At 39.1% G+C, this 21,840-nt stretch overlaps 1 protein-coding gene across 5 annotated transcripts in view; it reads right to left on the bottom strand.

The window, feature by feature from the left end:
• LOC123875011 (sodium/potassium-transporting ATPase subunit alpha) overlaps positions 1-21,840 on the bottom strand; it is a 93,666-nt gene that overhangs the window by 4,535 nt on the left and 67,291 nt on the right. For 3 of the 5 annotated variants that reach the window (XM_045920634.1, XM_045920632.1, XM_045920633.1), the window contains 13 exons: positions 15,944-16,024; positions 15,185-15,316; positions 14,619-14,789; positions 13,915-14,136; positions 13,374-13,592; positions 11,985-12,165; positions 11,233-11,490; positions 10,081-10,430; positions 9,405-9,656; positions 7,946-8,157; positions 7,588-7,771; positions 6,852-7,067; positions 3,393-3,487 (listed from right to left, as the gene is read on the bottom strand). In XM_045920634.1, the coding sequence (XP_045776590.1) occupies positions 3,393-3,487; positions 6,852-7,067; positions 7,588-7,771; positions 7,946-8,157; positions 9,405-9,656; positions 10,081-10,430; positions 11,233-11,490; positions 11,985-12,165; positions 13,374-13,592; positions 13,915-14,136; positions 14,619-14,789; positions 15,185-15,316; positions 15,944-16,024 (2,573 nt within the window). Of the gene's footprint in view, positions 1-2,306; positions 2,402-3,392; positions 3,488-6,851; positions 7,068-7,587; positions 7,772-7,945; positions 8,158-9,404; positions 9,657-10,080; positions 10,431-11,232; positions 11,491-11,984; positions 12,166-13,373; positions 13,593-13,914; positions 14,137-14,618; positions 14,790-15,184; positions 15,317-15,943; positions 16,025-21,840 lie in introns of all 5 variants that reach the window. The other 2 variants (XM_045920636.1, XM_045920635.1) reach the window with 2 other exon arrangements.

Genomic DNA, 21,840 nt, shown 5'->3' with positions numbered 1-21,840 from the left:
ACAAAAAAATAGAAAAATCTAAAAAAATATACAGCCGAGTCGGCCATCTTTTTTAAACGCGTTAACATACCGATAATATACTCAGAATAAAAAATCCATAAATAATGTAATTTATCATATTGGCTGCAACGCATCGTCGTCGATGTAGTAAAAACCGGAGTAGACTTTGATGAATAAAGAAAATTAATAAAAAAACAAGTGTTTTTAAAACCATCAGTTACATTTTAATTTTTAGTTTTGCCAATTGGCCAATTTGAATTCTGCTTTGAACGTTATGAATTTCCTTTTTGCTTTTCGGTCTTTACTCCAACATTTTGTGGTTATTTTTAATTGTTAGTAATACTTACAGTTGGACGCCACACATGCATTATCATTGTTAATAAACCACCGATAAGCACAAGCAAACAAGATTTTCGAAAAGCGTTTGTGATCTAAAAAAAAATAAAGGATAGCTCAAAAGAATATCTAAGTAAATGTGTACAGTGTGGGTGACGTAAGCTCCTCAGCTCAACTATGCTGTGACCGACATAGCGACGTGCCTCTATAAAACTGCTATGTTATATACACAAGAACATATTATATACCCGCATAATAAACCCAAACAAATATTCGGAAAGAAAATTATAACATGAAAACTATTACAGTACGCTCCATCTCGCCTAAGACATTCCTTGAAAAAAAAAGAACGTTTCTATTAAAATATTCTATCAATATTCTTTCTACTGTAACTAAACACAATCACACACAATTAATCCACTAGGTCGTATGACAGCTAGGTTCTCTAAGTTGATCACTAACGTGCAAGTTAACGACACGACATATCGCTGCGCAATGTCGTTTTTTCATCTATTGTTAAAATATGGAAGAGTGAAGATTTTTAAAAGGTAAACAGGCTATTGTCTATTCTCTATTTAAAAAAGGGTTCTAAATAGAAAACTATTCATCAAGCCAATCGCACATAACAGCATGCTGCAAGATACACATTTTTCAGTTCTGGAAATGCGCGCTGAAGCCGTCATATGCATTTCTATTTTTTCAAAACTGAAAAATTCGTTGCTTTCAGCTAGACCTGTAATGCGCGATCAGCATTAATATTTAAAATTCATTCTCAAGGAGCTAAAAGAAGTAATAGAACAACATCCGTATTCACAAACATTACTATAAAGTTTCGATTTACATTTAATTCCAACGCACAAGGTAGGAAAGAGTGCGTTGAGCGTTTCAACCAAACATTGTGCGCACGCACGCAACCTTCTGTATGCACTTGCAAATTGTGGGACCAGGTTTACCTGCTGGGTTCCCTAAAACTATAGGGGAGAATAAACGAATTACTTAAGAATCCGCTACGCACAGGCAGTTCATATGGTGCTGCAAATGTTCATGGATAACGGTGATCACTTAAGATAAAGAACTCCTCTGCTCGTTTGCATTTAATTAAAAAAAAAAAACTCTCAATGATTAGTTTACCGTTTGGATTCCCTGTGAAACTTCATAGTAACATTTGCAAAACAAATGTGAATCGTGTATTATACACAGAGTAGAGATCGTTTGTTGGTTGTTTTGCTTTACAGGGCTCGTTCGACTCTATACGGGCAATTGCTTAGTGCTGGATCGAGGGTGGGGGCTGTCTTCATAATCACTCTTCCACATCCATGTCAAATGGAACTGTTCAACCACAAGTAGCCGCACCATTAAAATATTTTTTTAATATTTTTATTCCAATATGTATTATTTCAACACAGGGTCCAATTTTCTGTGAAATATCTTGTTGGTGAAGAATTTAGGCTGTATGTACTTTGAAACTCGATGAAGCTCGATGGATGCTGTGTTAAATCAAATTATAGTATTTTTATGACTAGAATCATGCTAGTAATACCCAAAGCATCGTAACTTCGTGTCGTGTTTCAAAATTAGGTAACTGCCTCAAGTTTTGTATTTGAGTAAACAAAATAAAAATTTAATTTCTTTTATTTGGAATGCTATAAAATTGTTCAGTGAAAAATGTGGTAGGATCTAGTTTTATGTGATAAATTGCACCCTGCGTACAGTCAGTTTCAGGTAAAAAGAGATCTAGACGACAACGGAGGGGATGCGCCTGCGCATAGATATTGTTCTATTAGAGCGAGAAACGAAAAGTTGAATAAAGAACTTGGTACCCACCCACCCACTCCACGGCTCGAAAGTCAGAGCTCTTTTTTCATGAAGCCAACTGTATTATAATTTTGATAGTGGGCTATGAATTGTGTCAACACCCAAATGATTATCTAGTAAGCGTTGCCACGGCGGTGGTGGCGAGTGCGGCCGACCTTCTGTTGACGAGGTTGTCGCGGTAAGGGTCTCGGGGCTGCCGCTTCATGATATCGGACTCTGGCGCCTCGTACGCCAATGATATAGCGGGTACCTTCGTAAACACCAAGCAATCAGCACACAACACTAGCCGGCGCGTACACAGTACACCCACATACCTACATCGAGCTGTGCGCCCCTCAGGCGACTCTATCTCCGTATACATATACGCAAATATACAGTACCACTATGATTACTTAATGTACTAGAAAATATCATAAAATAGAAAGATAGCGTGTGAGATATAAAAAATAGCTCATCGATAATTGTACTTATCAAAAGAGCATAATATAGGAGATCTGAAATACTACACTATAGAAATGACAGTTATAAGTAAGCCCTAAAAAAATTCATTAGGTATTACGAATAGGTGTTTGATGTATCTAAGATAGATATTTTATTAATGTAGCCTACTGACGACATAATATACGGTAAATGCTGTGAGATGATCTGTGATTTAAACAAAAAACCTACGGTATCTGATGGTAACGCGTACGATGTCGTAAATATATCGTGTCATGGTGTGCATGAAGGATGTGAAAGATAAAAAATAAATAATAAAAAGAGTAAACGATATCTGTACTAAAAAGATGTAAAACGTGTGTTCGGAAATGCATGCACGGAAGATAGATGGCAGACACAAGAAAGACATCGACCACTTACCTTAGCACGATCACTCACATAAACCACATAAGATATTAGAAAATGTATCAATATAAAAAACCACAACTCATACGTGGAACAACGCGTGTGCAGCGTCGCTCGCGAGCACACGCGTTATTCCACAACGACATCAAGCTACGTTAAAGGAAACAGGAGATCAGTTAATATAGAAAAGTACAAAAGACAACGCAAGGCAGAAAACGGGAGCGGTGCGATTGTCGCCTTCAATATCCACACTCTACTCGTACGACGGGTCCCGCGGGACCCCGGTACGCAGGCAACAACCAAACCCCAATATTGAAGACTAATGTACACGTGGTAGCAAGCAAATAGCGAATAGTATATCAAGTCTCAACAAGCGGTGTCGCTCGCCGTGTTTTTACCTCTCGTTAACGAGCTTATCAGAGAAAGGATTACGCGGCTGGCGCTTCATTATGTCAGATTCTGCCTCCTCGTAAGCCAGGGAAATGGCGGGCACCTACACAAACACTAGCTATGAGAGCGATCGGCAAGCGTGCGTCGCCACTCACGTCACGTGACCACAACATCCAACACTTAACAAGATCCTTGCAAGCACACGCCCCCATACCCCCGTATCCAGTAACCAACTCAACAGAAAAAATTAACCGTCGGGGTACTGCACTAACTGAAGCGGACACAAGCAGAGCGAAACAAAAGCGTTTTGCGCTTTGACCAATCAGATTATTAAGAAATAGCCTGATAAAATTCTCATGTCATCTATCAATAGCCTGATTAATCTATTAAACGTATCTGCTTTGCTCCATTTCAGTAAAAACACACCCTTATTGGCTCATTTTCCTGAGCAAGAATAGAAAAATGAATCAATCTCATTCATTCATTTTGTCGTAACTCATCGCTCATTTTTCCCACAAATTATATTTAAGCCTTGAGTATAATCTAACAAACGACACATGAGTTGCGTCAATCCTTCAAAGAATGATTTGACTGTCTATACAACATTACAGAATGAATTTATACCAACTCCGTTGGTTTATTTAAAGGCATTGATATTTGCGTGGAAGATGAGTGGTAGGCTAGGAAAAATTCAACCAATGAGATCGCTTCAAATTCCTACTATCGCATAGGAAAATTAAGCAATCTGGATAATTTTTTTCCTAGCTCACCATCTCAATTACCACCATTTAACTTCCTCCAAATACTATCAGGCCAGAGAATTTAAATCTGGGACGTGTGCTTACAATATCTTGCAAAAAACGGATACTTATAAACTATCACAGAAAACAAAATGTTAACACATAAAAAGACCATGATATGACGTTCGCTGATCACCACCAGGGATGTGAAACAAACTTAATCGAATAATGATAATGTTGAGTGAATCGATTTTGACTCGATGTGTCCGAATAACAATCAATGATTTGTCGAGATGATCATGATAAATGGAGGTGAAGTGATTGTTGTAAAATCGATGTGTTGTGTTTCGCCTTACATGTGCAACATTTACCAAGTACGAGATAGTTGTACTTCCTAGAAGTAACTTGTATTCGAGTCCCTTACGATAGCTTAGCCGTATAGGTAAATCTTATGACTAGGAACAAACACACAAATTAGTCTTTATATAGAAAACTGCGCATAAATTGGGTGTTACGAATTGGTGACTGGACTTTTCTTATGTTAGAAGAAAAAGCTCGTAGAAGCTACTTTAATATTACTTTTCTTTAAATACTTAATACTCATGTTAGGCTTAAAAGGGCAACAACTAGACTTCTTCTGCATTCCAAACCGATGGTATACAGACGTATCATAAGAGCACTAGCTGTCCTCGGAATTTATGCTAATTACAAAGCACGCAAAGCGCGATCAAGTTCTGACATAATATGAAGTCATTCGCATTTCTTTGGAGACTTCGGATTTGCAGTACTGAAAAAAATCGGTCGAGTGCGAGTCAGACTCGCACGCGAAGAGTAAGTGCGTTCCGTACCATCGTACAAGACATAAGACAATATTTTTTTTTTTTAATTTGCATGGCGTCCATTTTGAAACTTTTATTATTTGTTGTTATAGCGGCAATAGAAATACACACTGTGAAATTTTCAACTTTTTACCTATTCATGCGATATAGCCCAATGACAAACAGACAGACGGACGAACGAACAGAGGGACGAACATCGGAGGCTTAGTAACAGGGTTCCTTTGGGAAAAATGTGGTAGAATTGGAATAAGCTGTAGTATGCGATAAGCTTTAAAGACCCTTTTCAACTTATTAAATATTATTCAGTCGCCATTTCGTAACACAAACAACAATTATTATCAAGCGTCACTCCATCGTTAGAACAGGACGAACGCTAAAAAACTCCATTTAGTAGAATTCCTAAAATTAAATTCCATGTAACCATAACCAAATACTTAACCGAATCAATGGGGTTAAACACTCTGTATATAAAGCACATCAAATTAAATTGCTTTTTAAATTATGATATGGTCTTTACTTATAATTATATCAGATGCCAAAACTTCAAGTAACTGTATAATGGGTACTGCTACAATATTTCAAAACGAAATAATAGTTTCAAAGTTATTATGTCCTTTTCAGACATACCATAATGTTTTTGAGAACTCTGTTTTAAATTTTGAAACACTTTTATATACCAGGAGTTCTCATACACATACCTATATATAGGTAGACGATTATTTTAAGTTATTGTGGTTAATTCTCTTGAAAATACTCTCTAAACTACAATGGCATAGCTATCCTTTTCATGATGCTCCCTGCGGAAAAAGATGGCGCTAGATTTAAAGTCGAAAGGTTAAGCAATTTGGTAGTTATAATTACATAAAATAAAGTTTAAAATTAGGTTCACACTCCACTCGTTCACGATACCGAGACAACAGCGGCGTTAGCTGAAAACCGGTTAGGGGTTATACAAAGGCAGCACATTGTATGTAAGGGAACAGAGACCTCTCGTTGACAAGTTTGTCGCAAAAGGGGTTTCTCGGCGGGCGTTTCATTATATCCGCCTCCGCTTCCTCGTACGCGAGCGCTATGGCAGGCACCTAGTGTCAATATCTCATTGAATACCACAGACTAGAAGAAAATTACGATTCAGAACCTCTCATTTCGCTGAATTAGTTAAAAACACGTTCAAAACCTTCTGGAACCAGAAGTGACGCACTTCTTTTATTAATTTTGTTTTTAGGAAATATTCGCGAAGTTTAAGTGTTCCGTAGTTTTCCTTTAGTCTGTGTTATAAACATCCTAAATGGTGACGAGGTGTTCTCGGCTGAAAATTATTAACTTGAACATAGGACTCCGCAAAGTTCTCCTAGGATTTTATGTCATCGAGTGTCTATATAAATTGTTCTGATTACTATATCTTTACAATAAATTTAAATATCTCGAATGGACAACTTTACGAATGTCATTTTTTAATAAGTATATTACTAATATCACATAATATTTTTGGTGATTACATAAGCAGAACGTTTCTGTGACAAGAGTTAGAAAATTCTTTTGATTTAAATTAGCAAAACGGAAATTTTGCTTATATATTCACATTGATGCAAGCCAATATCTATTTTCATGATTACTTATGAATTATAACAAAACTCAAAGTCGTACTAGTTTCTTTTGTGAAAGTAACGAATCACCAGTCGATTTCACCTCTGATCTGTTTCTGTCCGCTTATAAAATGTTCACAAATCCTGCAGATTGAAAGAACCATGAACTTCACACCAAAACACTAGTGCAAATCGAGCCTAAACTTTCAAGTATCAGGGAAACTAAAATAAATATTCGCTTGCATATCAAAATATACAATGTAAATTGAACCGTAAGTTTTAAGATTTAGAGTTGAACTTACCATGTCAGTTCCAAGATCGATACACAGGATGGTAACAGTGCCAAGGGGTAGAGGGATATCGCATAGAATAAAGGCAAGGAAGGGCGAGATTTCTGGAATGTTCGAGGTTAGGGTGTATGCGATGGACTTCTTAAGGTTGTCGAAGATGAGTCGGCCTTCTTCCACGCCAGTCACGATTGAGGCAAAGTTGTCGTCGAGCAGGATCATGTCGGCAGCCTGTGGAATAATAGTTACTCATGATACCAGTGCGCTATTTTGTAGTCGTAAGTTTGAAGCCCAAACGTAGGCAAAGCTTTTAATAGTGCCGGGATATTAATTGTTATTTATTAACGCTTTGTGCATGATTGTATTTGAAAAGAATTTCAATACTCAGGCCCCATATATCAGAAGGCCCAGGAACTAAAGACGTATTTGTTCTGGATTCCAATTTAAGAGGTCAGTATTAGCCCTCAGACTTTTTGGCTCTAGCAACTAGGGCTACCACCATTGCTCTCCTCCCTCCAAATACAGACTTCACTTTAACCATTTTCTCTTTGATACAACCTCTAGGAATTCACATAATTATGGGAAACTCACTTGTTTGCTGTTTGTGTTTTTTGTTTTAATCGTTCACACTGTTAACAGTCAAAGTTACAATAGCTCCTAGACACTGGCAATCCTCAACGATGATCAGCTTCTATTGTCGTTGACTATAGCGGAATAGCCAGGAAATTACTCGTATAGCAGTTAGACTCACCTGTTTGGACACATCAGAGCCAGCGATGCCCATGGCAACACCGATGTCCGCCTTCTTCAGAGCCGGGGAGTCGTTCACACCGTCGCCAGTCACAGCCACGATGGCACCAAGACGCTGGCAACCCTCAACGATGATCAGCTTCTGTTGTGGTGATGTGCGCGCGAAGACGATTTCCGTGTGATACCTGTTTGCAGATTTGTCTCAGTAAAATTCACTATACATGTAAATTAAATTAGATCTACTACTTATCTGGGATAAAAATTTGCTCCCGAGCTAGACGTTTTTAACTACATCCATATGTAAAAATCTTATCCATCCAGTTTAAGTTTAGGGAATCAGTTTAAGGGATTATGCTTACTTGAGAATTTCATCGAGTTGATCCGAATTAAGTTCACGTAGCTCAGTTCCATGCACGACGGCGGCCTTGGCTTCGCGCGGGTTCACTTCAGAGACGGGGATGTTGAGGCGGGCGGCGATGTCCTCGACCGTTTCGTTGCCTTCCGAGATGATTCCTACAGACTTGGCGATAGCCTTGGCAGTGATGGGGTGGTCTCCTGTTACCATGATAACCTGGGTCCAAGACAAGAAGTCTTTAATCCGAAGCACGAATAATCCTCTTTTCATTTAGAAATAAATAAATATCCTTTATTCAGCAGATACAGAATGACAGAGTTAACGAAAATGGAGTAGTATAGCTTCCGAGGAATCAAAGAGCCTACCACATTTAAGTGGTAGGTGAAGGTTTGTAAAAATAGCTTGTTAGAATTTAAGAATTTCTTTTTAATTTTCTGTGATTAAAACGTATTTCATGTCCATCTCCAGGATACAAGCTATCTCTTCGCCAGATCAAGTTTGAGCCATGAAAAGGGAAGAGACAGAGTTATATAATATTAGTACGGCTTACAAAAGGCCGGAAGATCAGCCAACAAGCCTCGTTACCCTTAGTCGGCCAGCATTTATTTGAAATTCCATTTATGTCGTTTGACAATGTAACCACAGGGCTTTAATTGTACCCTCCCTAATGTAAATTTTGGCAAAACCTTCATTTAATATTTAAGGTAACTCAAATGTTAGGTTATGTTTCCACATCAAACTTAACCCTTAGTTTAACACTCCCTGGCTCAATATGTACTCAACATTGCGCGTATATGCGTGTGAGAGAGATTCACATATGCACGAGGTATGCAATTGTAAATTTTTCTTTTTCCGTGTGATTACACTTATTTAATGGTTATGATTGAATTCTTTTCTTCTTGATTTGGAACTTGAGCTTAGAGCTCTGGGCTCTCATGGGGTACTTGTCTGAAGGTAGTTAAACGTTGCAGAATCTACAGAATTCGAGACAACTTTAGACAGTTGTATGGTGCTTACTTCTGAATATGCAAACGCTGCTAAAATTTCAAGGTAACTTTAACGGCACTTTATTACTCAGCAAAGATCGAAAACCTGTCATACAATATTTAAGGTATCCTAAGCACACTGTAGCTTCCACATCAAACCGACGTGTACGCAATGTCAGCGTGTGTGTGTGAAAAAAGGGTGTGAGTTTTTAATCAATCAATCAATCAGCTTTTTTGCGTCCACTGCTGGAGATAGGCCTTCCAAAGAGCGTGCCCCCACACACAATATTCTGCCTTCCTCATCCACCCACTTCCCGCTATCTTGACGTCGTCAGTCCAGCGGGTTGGAGATCGTCCCACACTGCGCTTGCTGATACGCGGTCTCCACACCAGAACAGGTCTGCCTCAGCGGCCATCAGTGATAATAGAAGTGTAGTGAAGTGTGTAGTATGTGTGTGTGTATAATGGTAGCCTCACCTTAATACCAGCAGATCGGCACTTAGCGACGGCATCAGGCACGGCGGCTCGCGGAGGGTCAATCATACTCATGAGGCCGACAAAGCGAAGGTTTTCGACGGGGAAGTTGATATCGTCCGTGTTGAACTTGAAGCCGATGGGGTACTTGTCCGAGGGTAGTTGTAGATCGCAGAAGCCGAGGACACGCTCGCCGAGACCGCCGAGTTCTAGGTACGCGTTGTTGAACGCCTCCTTCATTTCTTCGTCCAAAACCTGGGGAGTTTTACATACATGAAAATTATTTCGCCGATATACGCCCAAGACCGAAAAATATACCCACTCAAGTCTGTGGTATCATCAAAATATATTGATAGTACGAATAGTGTTCGTTTAATGTAACCATATTATTTAGGCTATGACAATGTTCTTGTTTGCAAATATTAGTTGCAACTCGAATGTTAAAGGACTAACGTTGGTAATGGAAACAAAATGAAATGTTTAATAAATAGCAAGCGTGAACTTGACTTTTTAAATTAGACAATATATTTTATGAATAATTAAAAAAAAACTTTTTTGAATTTGTACGTTGAATAGAACCATGGCAGATGGCAACACATTAATTTTTGAATTTGTACGTTGAATAGAACCAAGGCAAATGGCAACACACTAAGAAAAATATGTAGCTTCAAAATTATACCTTCTCCTTTCCACCAATAAAGATAGTGCTGCACCGTTCCAAAATCCTCTCAGGCGCTCCCTTCATCACGAGCAAATGTCTAGGATCACTGCTATCGTCGCTTTCGTGGATGGATACTTGGTACTTATTCGTCGAGTTGAAGGGGATTTCGCACACTTTCTTATTCCTTTTCCTAATAGATAAGACGTCTCCGAGCGCCAATTCCATGCACTTGAGTAAAGCTGCTTCGGAAGCGTCACCGGCTACTTCCTTCTTCAGGATCGGTACACCGTCTTGGCCTCCTTTGAATTCGGCGCGGTTACAGAGGGTGGCGATTTTGGCAAGCGCTTTGAATCCAGGGCTAGTGCGGTCTGTGAACAAATGAAGATATTTTAAACTTCATTTCCTCAAGGCAAGTCCTCAAGCCAGATCCTTTTTTCCACACACATGTGAAACTGTGGAATCAACTCCCGTCAGCGGTGTTCCCACTAGATGGGATTATTCAAGGGGCGGACCAACAAATTCCTGAAAGGCCGGCAATGCATCGGCGGTACCTCTGGTGCTGCAAATGTTCATGGGCGGCGGTAATCACTTAACACCAGGTGAACCTGCTCGTTTGCTCGCTATTTTTATTTTTAAAAAAGTACCTACTGAACACATTAGACCAATTTTTTTCTCTCCTTTAGATACTATGCAGTTATGCATTACGTAAACAATTCCCATTAAATAAAACCCTGTATCAATTTCACCGCTGACACAAAATTTTACTCATAAAAGGCAAGCTAATTATTGTCAAAAATCCAATAGGGCAGGTTATTAAATTTTTTGCAAACAAAAAATGATGTTATTAACAATGGAGGGCGACGAGGAAATTTTTTATCAATACGCATCTTTGATGAAACTAACGGTTAAATTCTAAAATTCCACACACAATTTCATCATCATTAACCGATACACGTCCACAGCTGGACATAGGTCTCTTGTAGGGATTTCCACACGCCACAGTTTTGCGCCGCCTGAATCCAGCGGCTTCCTGCGACTCGTTTGATGTCGTCTGCCCACTTAGTGGTGGTCTTCCGACGCTGCGCTTCCCGGTGCGAGATTGCCATTCGAGCACCTTGGGACCTCAAACCCCATACAATTTACATTTAATTAAATTCATTATTGACTTACCATATTGTACTCCAGACTGGTCCTCAGTGGTATCAGCCTCAATGATCTGGTTGTCGAACCACATGTGAGCAACAGTCATCCTATTCTGGGTTAAAGTTCCAGTCTTATCCGAGCAGATGGTAGACGTAGATCCGAGGGTTTCCACGGCTTCCAAGTTCTTTACAAGGCAGTTCTTGGAGGCCATGCGTTTGGCAGTGAGAGTCAGACATACAGTTACAGTCGCGAGCAGACCTTCTGGCACGTTAGCTACGATGATACCTGGGGAGTAATTAGATTAGGTTATGTGCAAGTATTTGACGTCATGATGAGGGTGGTGCAGCTGAATTAAATTGATTGCGCTGGCTATAAGCAACGGGATCCACAACTGGTTGAAGCGTTTTTAGACCTCTGAAGCTGAAAATTTATAAATCCTCGGTAGGATCTTCGTTACCACGGCAGAGTAGAAATAACGATTATTTAGCTACTCGTTCAGCACACACACACACACACCACACACACACACACAGTTTTCACACAGATGACAGTTTCTCAGTCATCTGTGTGAAAACTGTTATCTGATAAAATCAGTTTGGAAAGCAGACCCTGGTCAAAATTCCGGGATCATGCGATAATTTAACAATTTGGTACGATCAATTATTTATCGGTAATTTTAGACCCCTAACACAAATTTTGAAATTTTGATATTATAAACAAGGAAATAAACACTGTAAATGCCTACAAAACGGTCAAGATAATTTTGTGAGAGCACTTACCAATGAGGAAAATGACAGCGTCAAGCCAATGGTAGCCGAGGATGAAAGCGATGACGAAGAAGGTGACGCCGAGGAACACGGCCACGCCCGTGATAAGGTGGATGAAGTGGTGGATCTCCTTCGCGATGGGTGTCTCGCCCGTGTCCAGCCCCGACGCCAGCCCCGCGATACGTCCCATTACCTGACGAGAACAGAGTGTTCTGTCATGAGCGTTGTAGAGCTTATTCAGATTAGAGAGTTGGGTAGGAAATTAGACTTGGGTTCGAGCGAGCCCAAAATAGCAGGACTAGAGAGTGAGTGTGCTGTTGTGGGTCAAACTTGAGTTGGGTTGGATACAGTAGTAACTTGAGAGAGTCTACGAGTGCTAGCCCTACGTAACCAATCAACGATACGACCAATTACATTATTACCTAATGGGACAAGAGTGTTCTGTCATGAGTATCGTCATGTAGAGCTTGTGCACGTTTCGAGAATTGGAATAGACATCGTTATAATTTGAGCGGGTCACGATCGTCAGACCTTCATTGCCAATCCAGCGATTGTTGATGAAACAAGAGTTTTCTGTCATGGGTATTGTAATATAGAATTTATTCAGAGTTGGGTTTGACATCGTAATAAATGAAGTGAACCAACAATCGCCAGACCTTCGTTCCAGTCTCATCCCATTACCTGATGTATTCAAGAGTGTCATGTCATGAATATTGTAATGTAAAACTTATTCAAATTCAGTGATACGTCCCATTATCCGATGTAACAAGAGTGTTCTGTCATGAATGTTGTAATGTAGAGCTATTCAGATTAGGGAGTTGGGTTTGACATCGTAATAAATCAAGTGAACCTACGATGGTCAGACTTTCGTTGCCAATTTTATGGTTCCACTAGCTTATGCCCGCAACTTCGTCCGCGTGAACTATACAAATTTCAAACCCTTATTGGGGTTGAACCCTTTTGGGGTTGAATTTTCAAAAATCCTTCCTTAAAGAATTTTTTACGTTACAGTGTAACGCCATATTGAAATATTAGTGTAGCGCAGACAGGACGCCACGGTACAGCACGTCTGTGCATGGTTTTCTGATTTTAACCGTGATAACCGGGAGATCTGTTTCATAAAATTTGTTACAATTAAAAGATCGTCTTTCCTTAAAATGTTTTAGAAAAATGTCAAATTCTAGTTTAGGGAATAGAGAGACGCCTAGACCCTTTCCCGTGGAAAAAAACTTTCGCTTTTAGATTCGCAATTCCTCGTTTCCCGTACTGCTATGCAAACATTTGCACCCTTAGTGACGCGAATAATTACTTACAGTACGATAAATCATATTGTATCAACGCAGAAAAAACAGAGACCCTCCAGAAGGGAAAGAATGGTTGAATGATGAGATCTTTACTTACCGTGTTATCACCGCAGCAGATGACCACTCCTTTCGCGGTGCCCTCAACGGCGTTGGTGGAGAAAAATGCGAGGTTCTTGGTTTCCAGGGGGTTCTCGTTGGTGAATTCGTGTCCGCGGGACTGAGGTTCGGATTCGCCGGTCAAACTCGAGTTATCCACCTTGAAGCCGCGGGCCTCGATGATACGGATGTCAGCTGGGATCCGGTCGCCGAATTTCACCTGATTGATGAATAAACCTCATTAATTTTGGAAGCACAAAAGCAGTATTTCCTTACTTATAACAGTGCGTTTACACCAAGTCTAAAACATTGTATTTCAAATATTGTGGGTATTTATTTTCACTTTTTTTCACTGTAGATATGTCCCAATTTTTTACATGACTCTACTCTCTTAACAAAAGAGAGACAAAATACGTCTAAAACAAATATAATACAAGTTTAATTTAGGAACAAAGACCCACATTATTTCTACTGCAAAAAGTCAAAGTTTTTTCTGTGTAAAAAGTTTAGGCATTACTTCTGGAATAAATCGGGTAACCCACCTCAACAATATCGCCAAGTACGAGGTCCTCAGCGCGCAATGTTAACTTTTCTCCTTCGCGGATGACGGTGGCGAACTGAGGTACCATGTTCTTGAAGGATTCCATGATTTTGGAGGACTTGCTTTCCTGGTAGTACGAGAAGATGCCGGTCACGATCACCACGGCCGCTAATACAATACCGAGGTATAAGTTGTCGTCCGCTGGCTCCTCGACCGTACTCGCCTACAAACCAATCCAACAAATGTATGTAAATGTAAAAAGTCTTCTTAAACTAGTCACTATAGTTATAGACATGGCTCCGAGCACATTTTTAGCCTTCCAAAGTAGAACGACGAACTCTTGTCGTTTGGATCAGTCCATCTGTCTGTACGTTTGGTCTTTAAAACTGCGTAGCGGAAAATACTTTTTTTTCGATTTGGTCTGCATAAACTCTATTGCTTTGGAGGCCGAAAAAGCTCATAAAACGCATTTTGGCCAATGGCTGACGTTTATTTTTAGTATATTGATTAAAAGCTTGTTATCTACCATTCACAAGAATAATTTTTTAATTGCAATTAGTTTTACCTCTAACACTATAATATTTTTCTTGCAATAATGATGAAAAGAGGACCAAAATATAAGGAATTCTTTACTTTATGGTCTGTGTTACGTCTGTTAGTTAGTTGTTCTATGACCTCGAGAAATTAAGATAGGACATAGCTTACCTGGATTCCGTAGGCAATAAAGCATAGAATAGCACCAATCCATAGTAATAACGCGAAGCCGCCGAAGAGATTTTTACAAAACTTCACCCATTCGGGCGTTTGTTTTGGGGGTGTGAGTGAGTTTGGACCGTCTCGTTCAAGGTTTTCTTTCGCTTTTGCATGACTAAGTCCCTGAATCAAAATATATAACAATTAAAAACTATAACCATTTCAAGAAATCTGTGGAATATCTAGATAAGGAATGGTCTATAAATAGTATCTATACAAAAACTTATACCAAGTATTTTTACATACAATAGCCTGATCTTAGCAAGATACTGACTTGATTTACGTCCAGTTTGTCAATCTATCTGTTATCTCTCGATAAATTACTTACCAACGTTGTTATAAATTTTGACAAATATCATCATTATTAAAATATAATCGATAGATCATAGATACATGGATTATTATTAATGGATCTAGCCAGACATAAGTCAAATTAAAAAAAAAAAAAATTTTTCAAACAAATAGCAGTGTGTAGGTATAATAGTATTTATCAAAGATGTTCTTCAAAATGTACTTACATTTTCGGGGTGTGTCTGAAATCTTTGGTAAAGTTCTTCGGGGGTAACTTTGTGGAAATCGATATCTAATTCCTGTTTCAGGTCATCTAAATCTCCAGGTTTCCGTTTTTTCGCAGGTGGTTTCCGGCGTGTCTAAGCAAACAGAACATATTTCTTAATTATTTTCTTATATTTATAATTCACGTACTCATGGATAGAGGTGTTCCAAGGTTAAATTGCGGGTCACACTCCCAAGATTTTTCCATACTTGCAAAAATATGCGTATACAGAATTAAGGTGCGAGACCGCTTTAGAATCCAAACGTTCTTACGTACTTACGTCGAATATACGTCAAACATAGCTTATATGAGTTTGTATAGAGCAAAGTGCTGCCACGTCGTATCGCGTCGCGCAGCGCAGCGTGAGAGCGTTTGGACCATTTATCTTGGGCCATCTCTACCCCGATCTTGAATATTGATAAAATTACGTAAGAATTAATTTTTTTTTACTGTAAGACTGAAAACAAAACTATTTTATATTTTCTAATTTAAAGAATAGCAAAATAATTTTAATGAGAAATCATGATGATTCAAGTCAATACATCTTCCAAGGTGACGACTGAAAATTGCTAGTTATTTAACCGACTTCCAAAAAGGAGGTGGTTCTCAACTCAGCCCGTTTCTTTTCAGTATCCGATTTCATTATTTAGGGCGATAAATTAGTGCAGCTGTCAATCGTCACCCGTAGGAGCTTAATGAGGTGATAATGCAAATTAAAAACCTTGTACTGTCCGTCAGCGGTTCTATTATCATCCTTTAGTGGGCCGATGGTGGCGACGCGGTAGGAGTCGGTGCGGCCATGCTGCAAACATAACTAGGGGCTAGACACATTCTACAAGGCGGCCCTAGGGCCATGCATATGGATCTAGGTGACTTGTGGAGGTGAACATAAATTGTACCAAGTGTTTTTGATATTAACTTAAAGTTATTGTTAAAGGGTCATCCGTTTATTTGATTTTATTGCCCCTAATGTCCTTGCTTCTCTTTTTATGCTTCAGGCTTATGTTATCTGATTTTCGACACAACATTATCCACAAGTGACAGCCCCCGACTTCACTCGGCTTAAATGTAAACCCCTTATTTTTAACTTAAATAATAAAGAGATTAGTCACGTGCACCGTGTTTTCTAGAAACTTGAGACTCTGCAATAGGTTCTTTGTAGCGTAGACTCACTAGCGAAGCTGTGGCACACTACATATGATGAAGTTTTTATCATCTCTATCATCCCCTCACATTTAATGAAGGAATGCCATTTAAAGTTATATGGATGTCCGATAACCAAATGTAAACTTTCAATCAAAATCACTTGGTACCTGTTAACAATGGAAAGTAACTGGCCTACGAAAAAATAAATTTACGAAAGGCAGAGTCACTTTAAAAAAAATTAGCACCCAAAATTTAGATGATTAGGTGAAACAGGCTAAATATTTACGTATCTAGGGATCTATTGAAATCAATCTTAATATAAAGTAATAGGGAACCATGCAGCGTCAGGGATTTGGCGGGGCCACAATGATTGTACAGTATTTGCTTGTGTACTGATGCGTGTGGACTAAATGATATAAAATATACCAAAGAAAATTCCTTAGTCCGTATTAGTACACAGCCCGGCTGCACTAGCCTGGTACTGCATGGTTGTCTACCAAGAGCTTCGACCAACTGAGCTATGTATAAAACAGGCCAAAATACTCAAGTACACATGAGAATATAATATATGAATGAAATAACACTGCTAATATTCATAAGTAGGTTACATTACACGTGCTTTAATACCGATTCAATTACCATTGTAAAACGCAGACCACTGTGTTATAGAATTGTAAAGATTTGTAATGCAAAGAGTAGAATAACCGCAGGGCCATGGCCTTGTCGCATAAGCGACAGCTGACGCATTGATCCCACAGTCACCAGTCTAGAGTTCTGCGTTCTGCACTACTGACTAATCAAAGCAAATCGACTGTGAACTGATAACATGTCCTAACTCCTAACTCAAATTTTTGACGATTTCACTTTATGTTATTTGTAGGAACTCCACAGTTATCTGGTTTGAAATAAAACTGGTTTGAATATTTGATAAGCACATAGGTATTCTACTAGCGAGACTATATCTACACTGGCTGGCCTATACAACACTTATTTAGTTGAAGGAAACAAGTTTTTCCTTCATCCTGAGAAGCTGTTAAAAAGATAGTACTGATTGCCAGTCCACAGTCGATATGGTTATTTGACTGTTGCGGTCTATTTTGTGTACAGAGATATGAGATTTAAAGGTGCCCACGCACTCGAACTGAACTGCAGCTGAACTGCGCGTCGCGGCAGCGCGCTGCACGATATTCTCTCCAGCCGCGACGTGCAGTTCAGCTGCAGTTCAGTTCGAGTGCGTGGGCAGTGGGCACCTTTAACACGAAACGCAGAACTCTGAACTAGGATCGACGCTTTAATACGGCACGGTAGACTTCATAAACGTAATGAAAAGATACGTTTGAAGCAGACCGTGATAGGTAAATTTCAAGCGGCAGAAGTGCGCTTCTTCTTTTTTAATTGCAAGTTTTTTTTATTTGAACTAAATAAGCATGCGCTTGCAATTACACCACTTAGTAGGTGATGATGCAGCCTAAGGTAGAGCAACCTGCCTAAAAGAACACTAAGGTCTTCACTTTTATTTTGAAGGTCCCATTAAGTATAGTAATTGGCGACAATGGATAGGCTTGCACTTGACAACAGTCATGGTTAGCAATGCGGTCTAGGTTGAAGCGCGCTTTTCTAGAAAATGCATATTTACACTTGCCTTAAACGTAGAAAAGTACAGTGCTTTCTTCTATAGGTACACTTGTGTAAATGGCACTAAACTGCCGTGTTGTCGCCCTAAGTCCTATAAATCAGAGCACATGGCAACAGTAGGGTGTCCGCGAGGTGACCTTGAGGCGCAGTTCTATAGTCCTGTTAGGGATCAGCGGCTCAATGGCGCTCAATTGTGCCGAGCTACGAGTAGATGCGTGTGCGAACCTCACAATATGGAGCACGCACTTCACATAATGTGCATAGTTGGCACTGGCCTACTTTACATGCGCACGCATTTTCAAATCCTACGCATATTTTAGGTCGTCAGCGCCCTCTTTAAATATTCATTTACAAAGGGAATAGACAATTTCAAACAGTCAATGGTGCTACGGTTGCACATATAATATATGAACACACTATAAATAAATGAAAGTCTAAAAAGTAAAACTATCCTTATTGCCCAGAAACATGATAGGGATGCACTGCATAAAGGCCCGTCTCACAACCACCAAATAACGCTTTGGCAGTTTTTGTATTGGAAATCTTTTTAAAATATAAAAATTCAACAAGTAAAGTTGTGAAACTGTATATTTTCTTTAATCTAAATGTGAAACAATCCCTAAGACCTGTAAAAATTTGCGTAAAACCAATTAATCAACATTTTTTTTTTGGTTTAATTTTTGCAATTTTATTCGCAACAAGCACCTGCGCAATTTATAGGAAGGTACCTATTATAAATCGGACGTATTTAGAATGCCTGGCTATATCTATGCATTTTGTCAGAAGTCGCATTCGCATTTGTACGACAGATAGTGAGAGCGGGATGCATAGCTATTCGCTATACTGAGTGGTTATACTATATCGCGACATTTTTGCAGCTAACCAACGTATGCTCGGTTCGCCTAGGCAACAAACCTGCAGATGTACGAAAATATGGACTGGCACTTAAATTACCTAGTTGTAAAATGTTCCTGTGTATATGCGATACATCACTCGGCGTAACTGCGCATTGGATAAATTTTATGACTAGGTTATGACCCAGTTTTAGTATTATACAGCTGGGTAAAAGCAATGGGGATTATGGCCGCAATAACCATAGCATTGTGTGCGAACTTGCCATAATGTCACGGCGTCTAAATGCGTCCGCGTTGCCGTAAACAAGCCGTCGGCCATCGCTGTCGATAATTGATGAACGTTTTCATAGCGGACCTCATTACACCGCGCCCTGAATTCCCGTGAAGGTTACATTTGGAGTTGAAACCTCCCTTGCACAGTGGTGAGCACTGTGGTTTTATAAATGGGAGGTCTCGGGTGCGATTCCCGGCTGCTGCAATTTGGGAATTTATAATTTCTTTGTCTCTGGTCTGGTCTGGTGGAAGGCTACGGCCGTGGCAATTTACCACCCTACCGGCAAAGCTGTTCCGCCATACGATTTAGCATTTCGGTACGATACCGCGTAGAAATAAATAAAGCGTGTAATAAAAACTGCCATACCTCTTCCAAGTTAGCCCGCTACCATCTTAGACTGCATCATCACTTATCACCAGGTGAGATCGCAGTCAAGGGCTAACTTGTAAAGGAATAAAAATAACGAACGTAACAATACGTGGCTGGATATGCGAGTTACGAAGGCATTTCACAAAGGGCTTTTAATTTTATGACTCGGGTGCTAAAACTGAAGTGCCTATTCATGTATTCAAATACAATTTTGTCACAATAATTGATTTACAGCAAAATGTTGATGAATGTTTCATAGCGGACCTCATTACACCGCGCCCTGAATTCCCGTGAAGGTTACATTTACAGTAGGAACGAACGTAACAATACTCGTGGGATATGCGAGCCACGAGCACAGCCACGAGGCCGTTTCGCAAAGGGCTTTTAATTTATGATGATGCGGGCGCTAAAATACAAATGATACATTCAAAATTTAAAATCTTATATTGTGTCATTTGTTCTATCTCTACGTATTTTGTCTCTTTTGTGTTTGTATAATAATTTATTATTTATTAATCATCTAGTTAGTGTAAGTGGCACTGCCGTTCAAATTAGATGTAAAATAAATTAAAAAAAAAAGACTATTCATATATTTCCAAATACATGAGAAAAATAATTGGCACAATTATTGATTTACAGCAACATTAAATTTTTATCATATCTTTGACGATTGAATCTTTTTTTAAATTCAGATAAAAGTTAGCCCTTGACTGCAATCTCACCTGGTGGTAAGTGATGATGCAGTAAAGTCTATTGCTGATATTTTTTTCAAAGACTAGAACAGAATGAGTTTAACAAGGATTATGACGTTATAAAGCAAAATTTTGTGAAAATTCTGAATGATTAGCTCATATTATTAACCTGCACGAGTTTAGGAAAGGGCTTTTAGTTTCATGATGACGCCGACACTAAAATAGAAGTGACTATTCATAACTATACTTTCAAATATATGCGAAAGCAACTATGTCATAATATTTTTGTTTACAACAAAATTAAGTTTTTGTAATATCGAATTGCCTTATACAAAGTCTTTGTAATAATTATAATGAGGTGGTTCTTAGAAGGCTTACCTACTTAAGAGAATATGGCGGGGTCAGAATGAATTTAGCAAGGAATATGACTTTCCGTAAAATATCTACATTTTGTAAACATTCTGAATGACTCTATCTATGAGGCCGTTTCGCCGGAAAGGGCTTTTAATTGATGATGACACGGGTGCTCAAATAGATGTGACTATTCATTTCAAACATAACTATGCGAAAGCAATGTCGTAAGCATTTACTACAAAATTAAAGTTTTTAGCAAAGTACCTTGTATTAAGTCCTTGAAAATGAGTTAATCTAATACATGTTTTCATAGACTTTAGGGGTGGCATGCCCAAAATAAATTTAATAAGATGAGTTTCGACAAAATATACCTATATATTTTGTAAATGTTCTGAATGACTATCTTATCGAGTAGTACTTATACAGTCAACTCAGCCTCCGAAGAAGTGTTCGTTAAATATTTAGTAGCAAACACTTCTATCGGCAGTTGGAATTGATTTGTTACTCGGATAGAAACGCGTAGTGAAACTTTGCTCGGGGCATAGTGACAAAATGATGAAAAATTCATACGATGGGAATGGAATTACTGGTGCACGTTGGAAGGAAGGCGTGCTCCATTCGTTACATAAGCGGCGGGCAGCACGCTTGCGCACTGCGGGCCAACCCCGTCCCGCTACCCTCGACATAAATAGCTAAAAGACAAGGTTGCCACCCCCGGGCCCCAGCGACCGCATTCTATAATCTCTGTAAAGGTTAAACCGGAATATCTGATAGAAAATAGAATCCGGTTCCGTCGAGGATAAAACATGCACGAAAGAACGACGCGGCATTGTGACATTTCACCGGGTGGAAAGTAATAATGGCAGCCGCGCTGTACAGAACTTGTCAAGCCCTTGGAATAAAACTTTATTAGGGTTCAGTAGGTACCCGAAGGGTGTCAACGGGATCCTACTAGTAAGCCTCCGCTGTCCGCCTGTCTGTCAGCAGGCTGAATCTCATGTACTCTAATAGGTAGAGAGTTAAAATTTTCACAGAGTTTTAATTCTATTGCCGCTATAACAAATAATAAAAATTCAAAATGGCTGCCATGCAAATAAAAAATAAATAAAAAGTACAGTATTTATTCAGTGTTTACAGTGTCTCTTCTCTTTGACCGTGTTTTTTAATTTATTTATACGTACTCACCAAAAATTAGTAACAATAAAAACAAAATGATAAGAATGGGATAAGAATGCACTTAGATAAAAGATGTCTACTAGTGACCCTGGGGGAGGTTGTAAATAAAGAAGAATAC

The sequence above is a fragment of the Maniola jurtina genome, chromosome 19 (genome assembly GCF_905333055.1).
Source record: "Maniola jurtina chromosome 19, ilManJurt1.1, whole genome shotgun sequence".
NCBI classification, from domain to species: domain Eukaryota; kingdom Metazoa; phylum Arthropoda; class Insecta; order Lepidoptera; family Nymphalidae; genus Maniola; species Maniola jurtina.
This window is presented reverse-complemented; position numbering and strand designations above follow the sequence as displayed.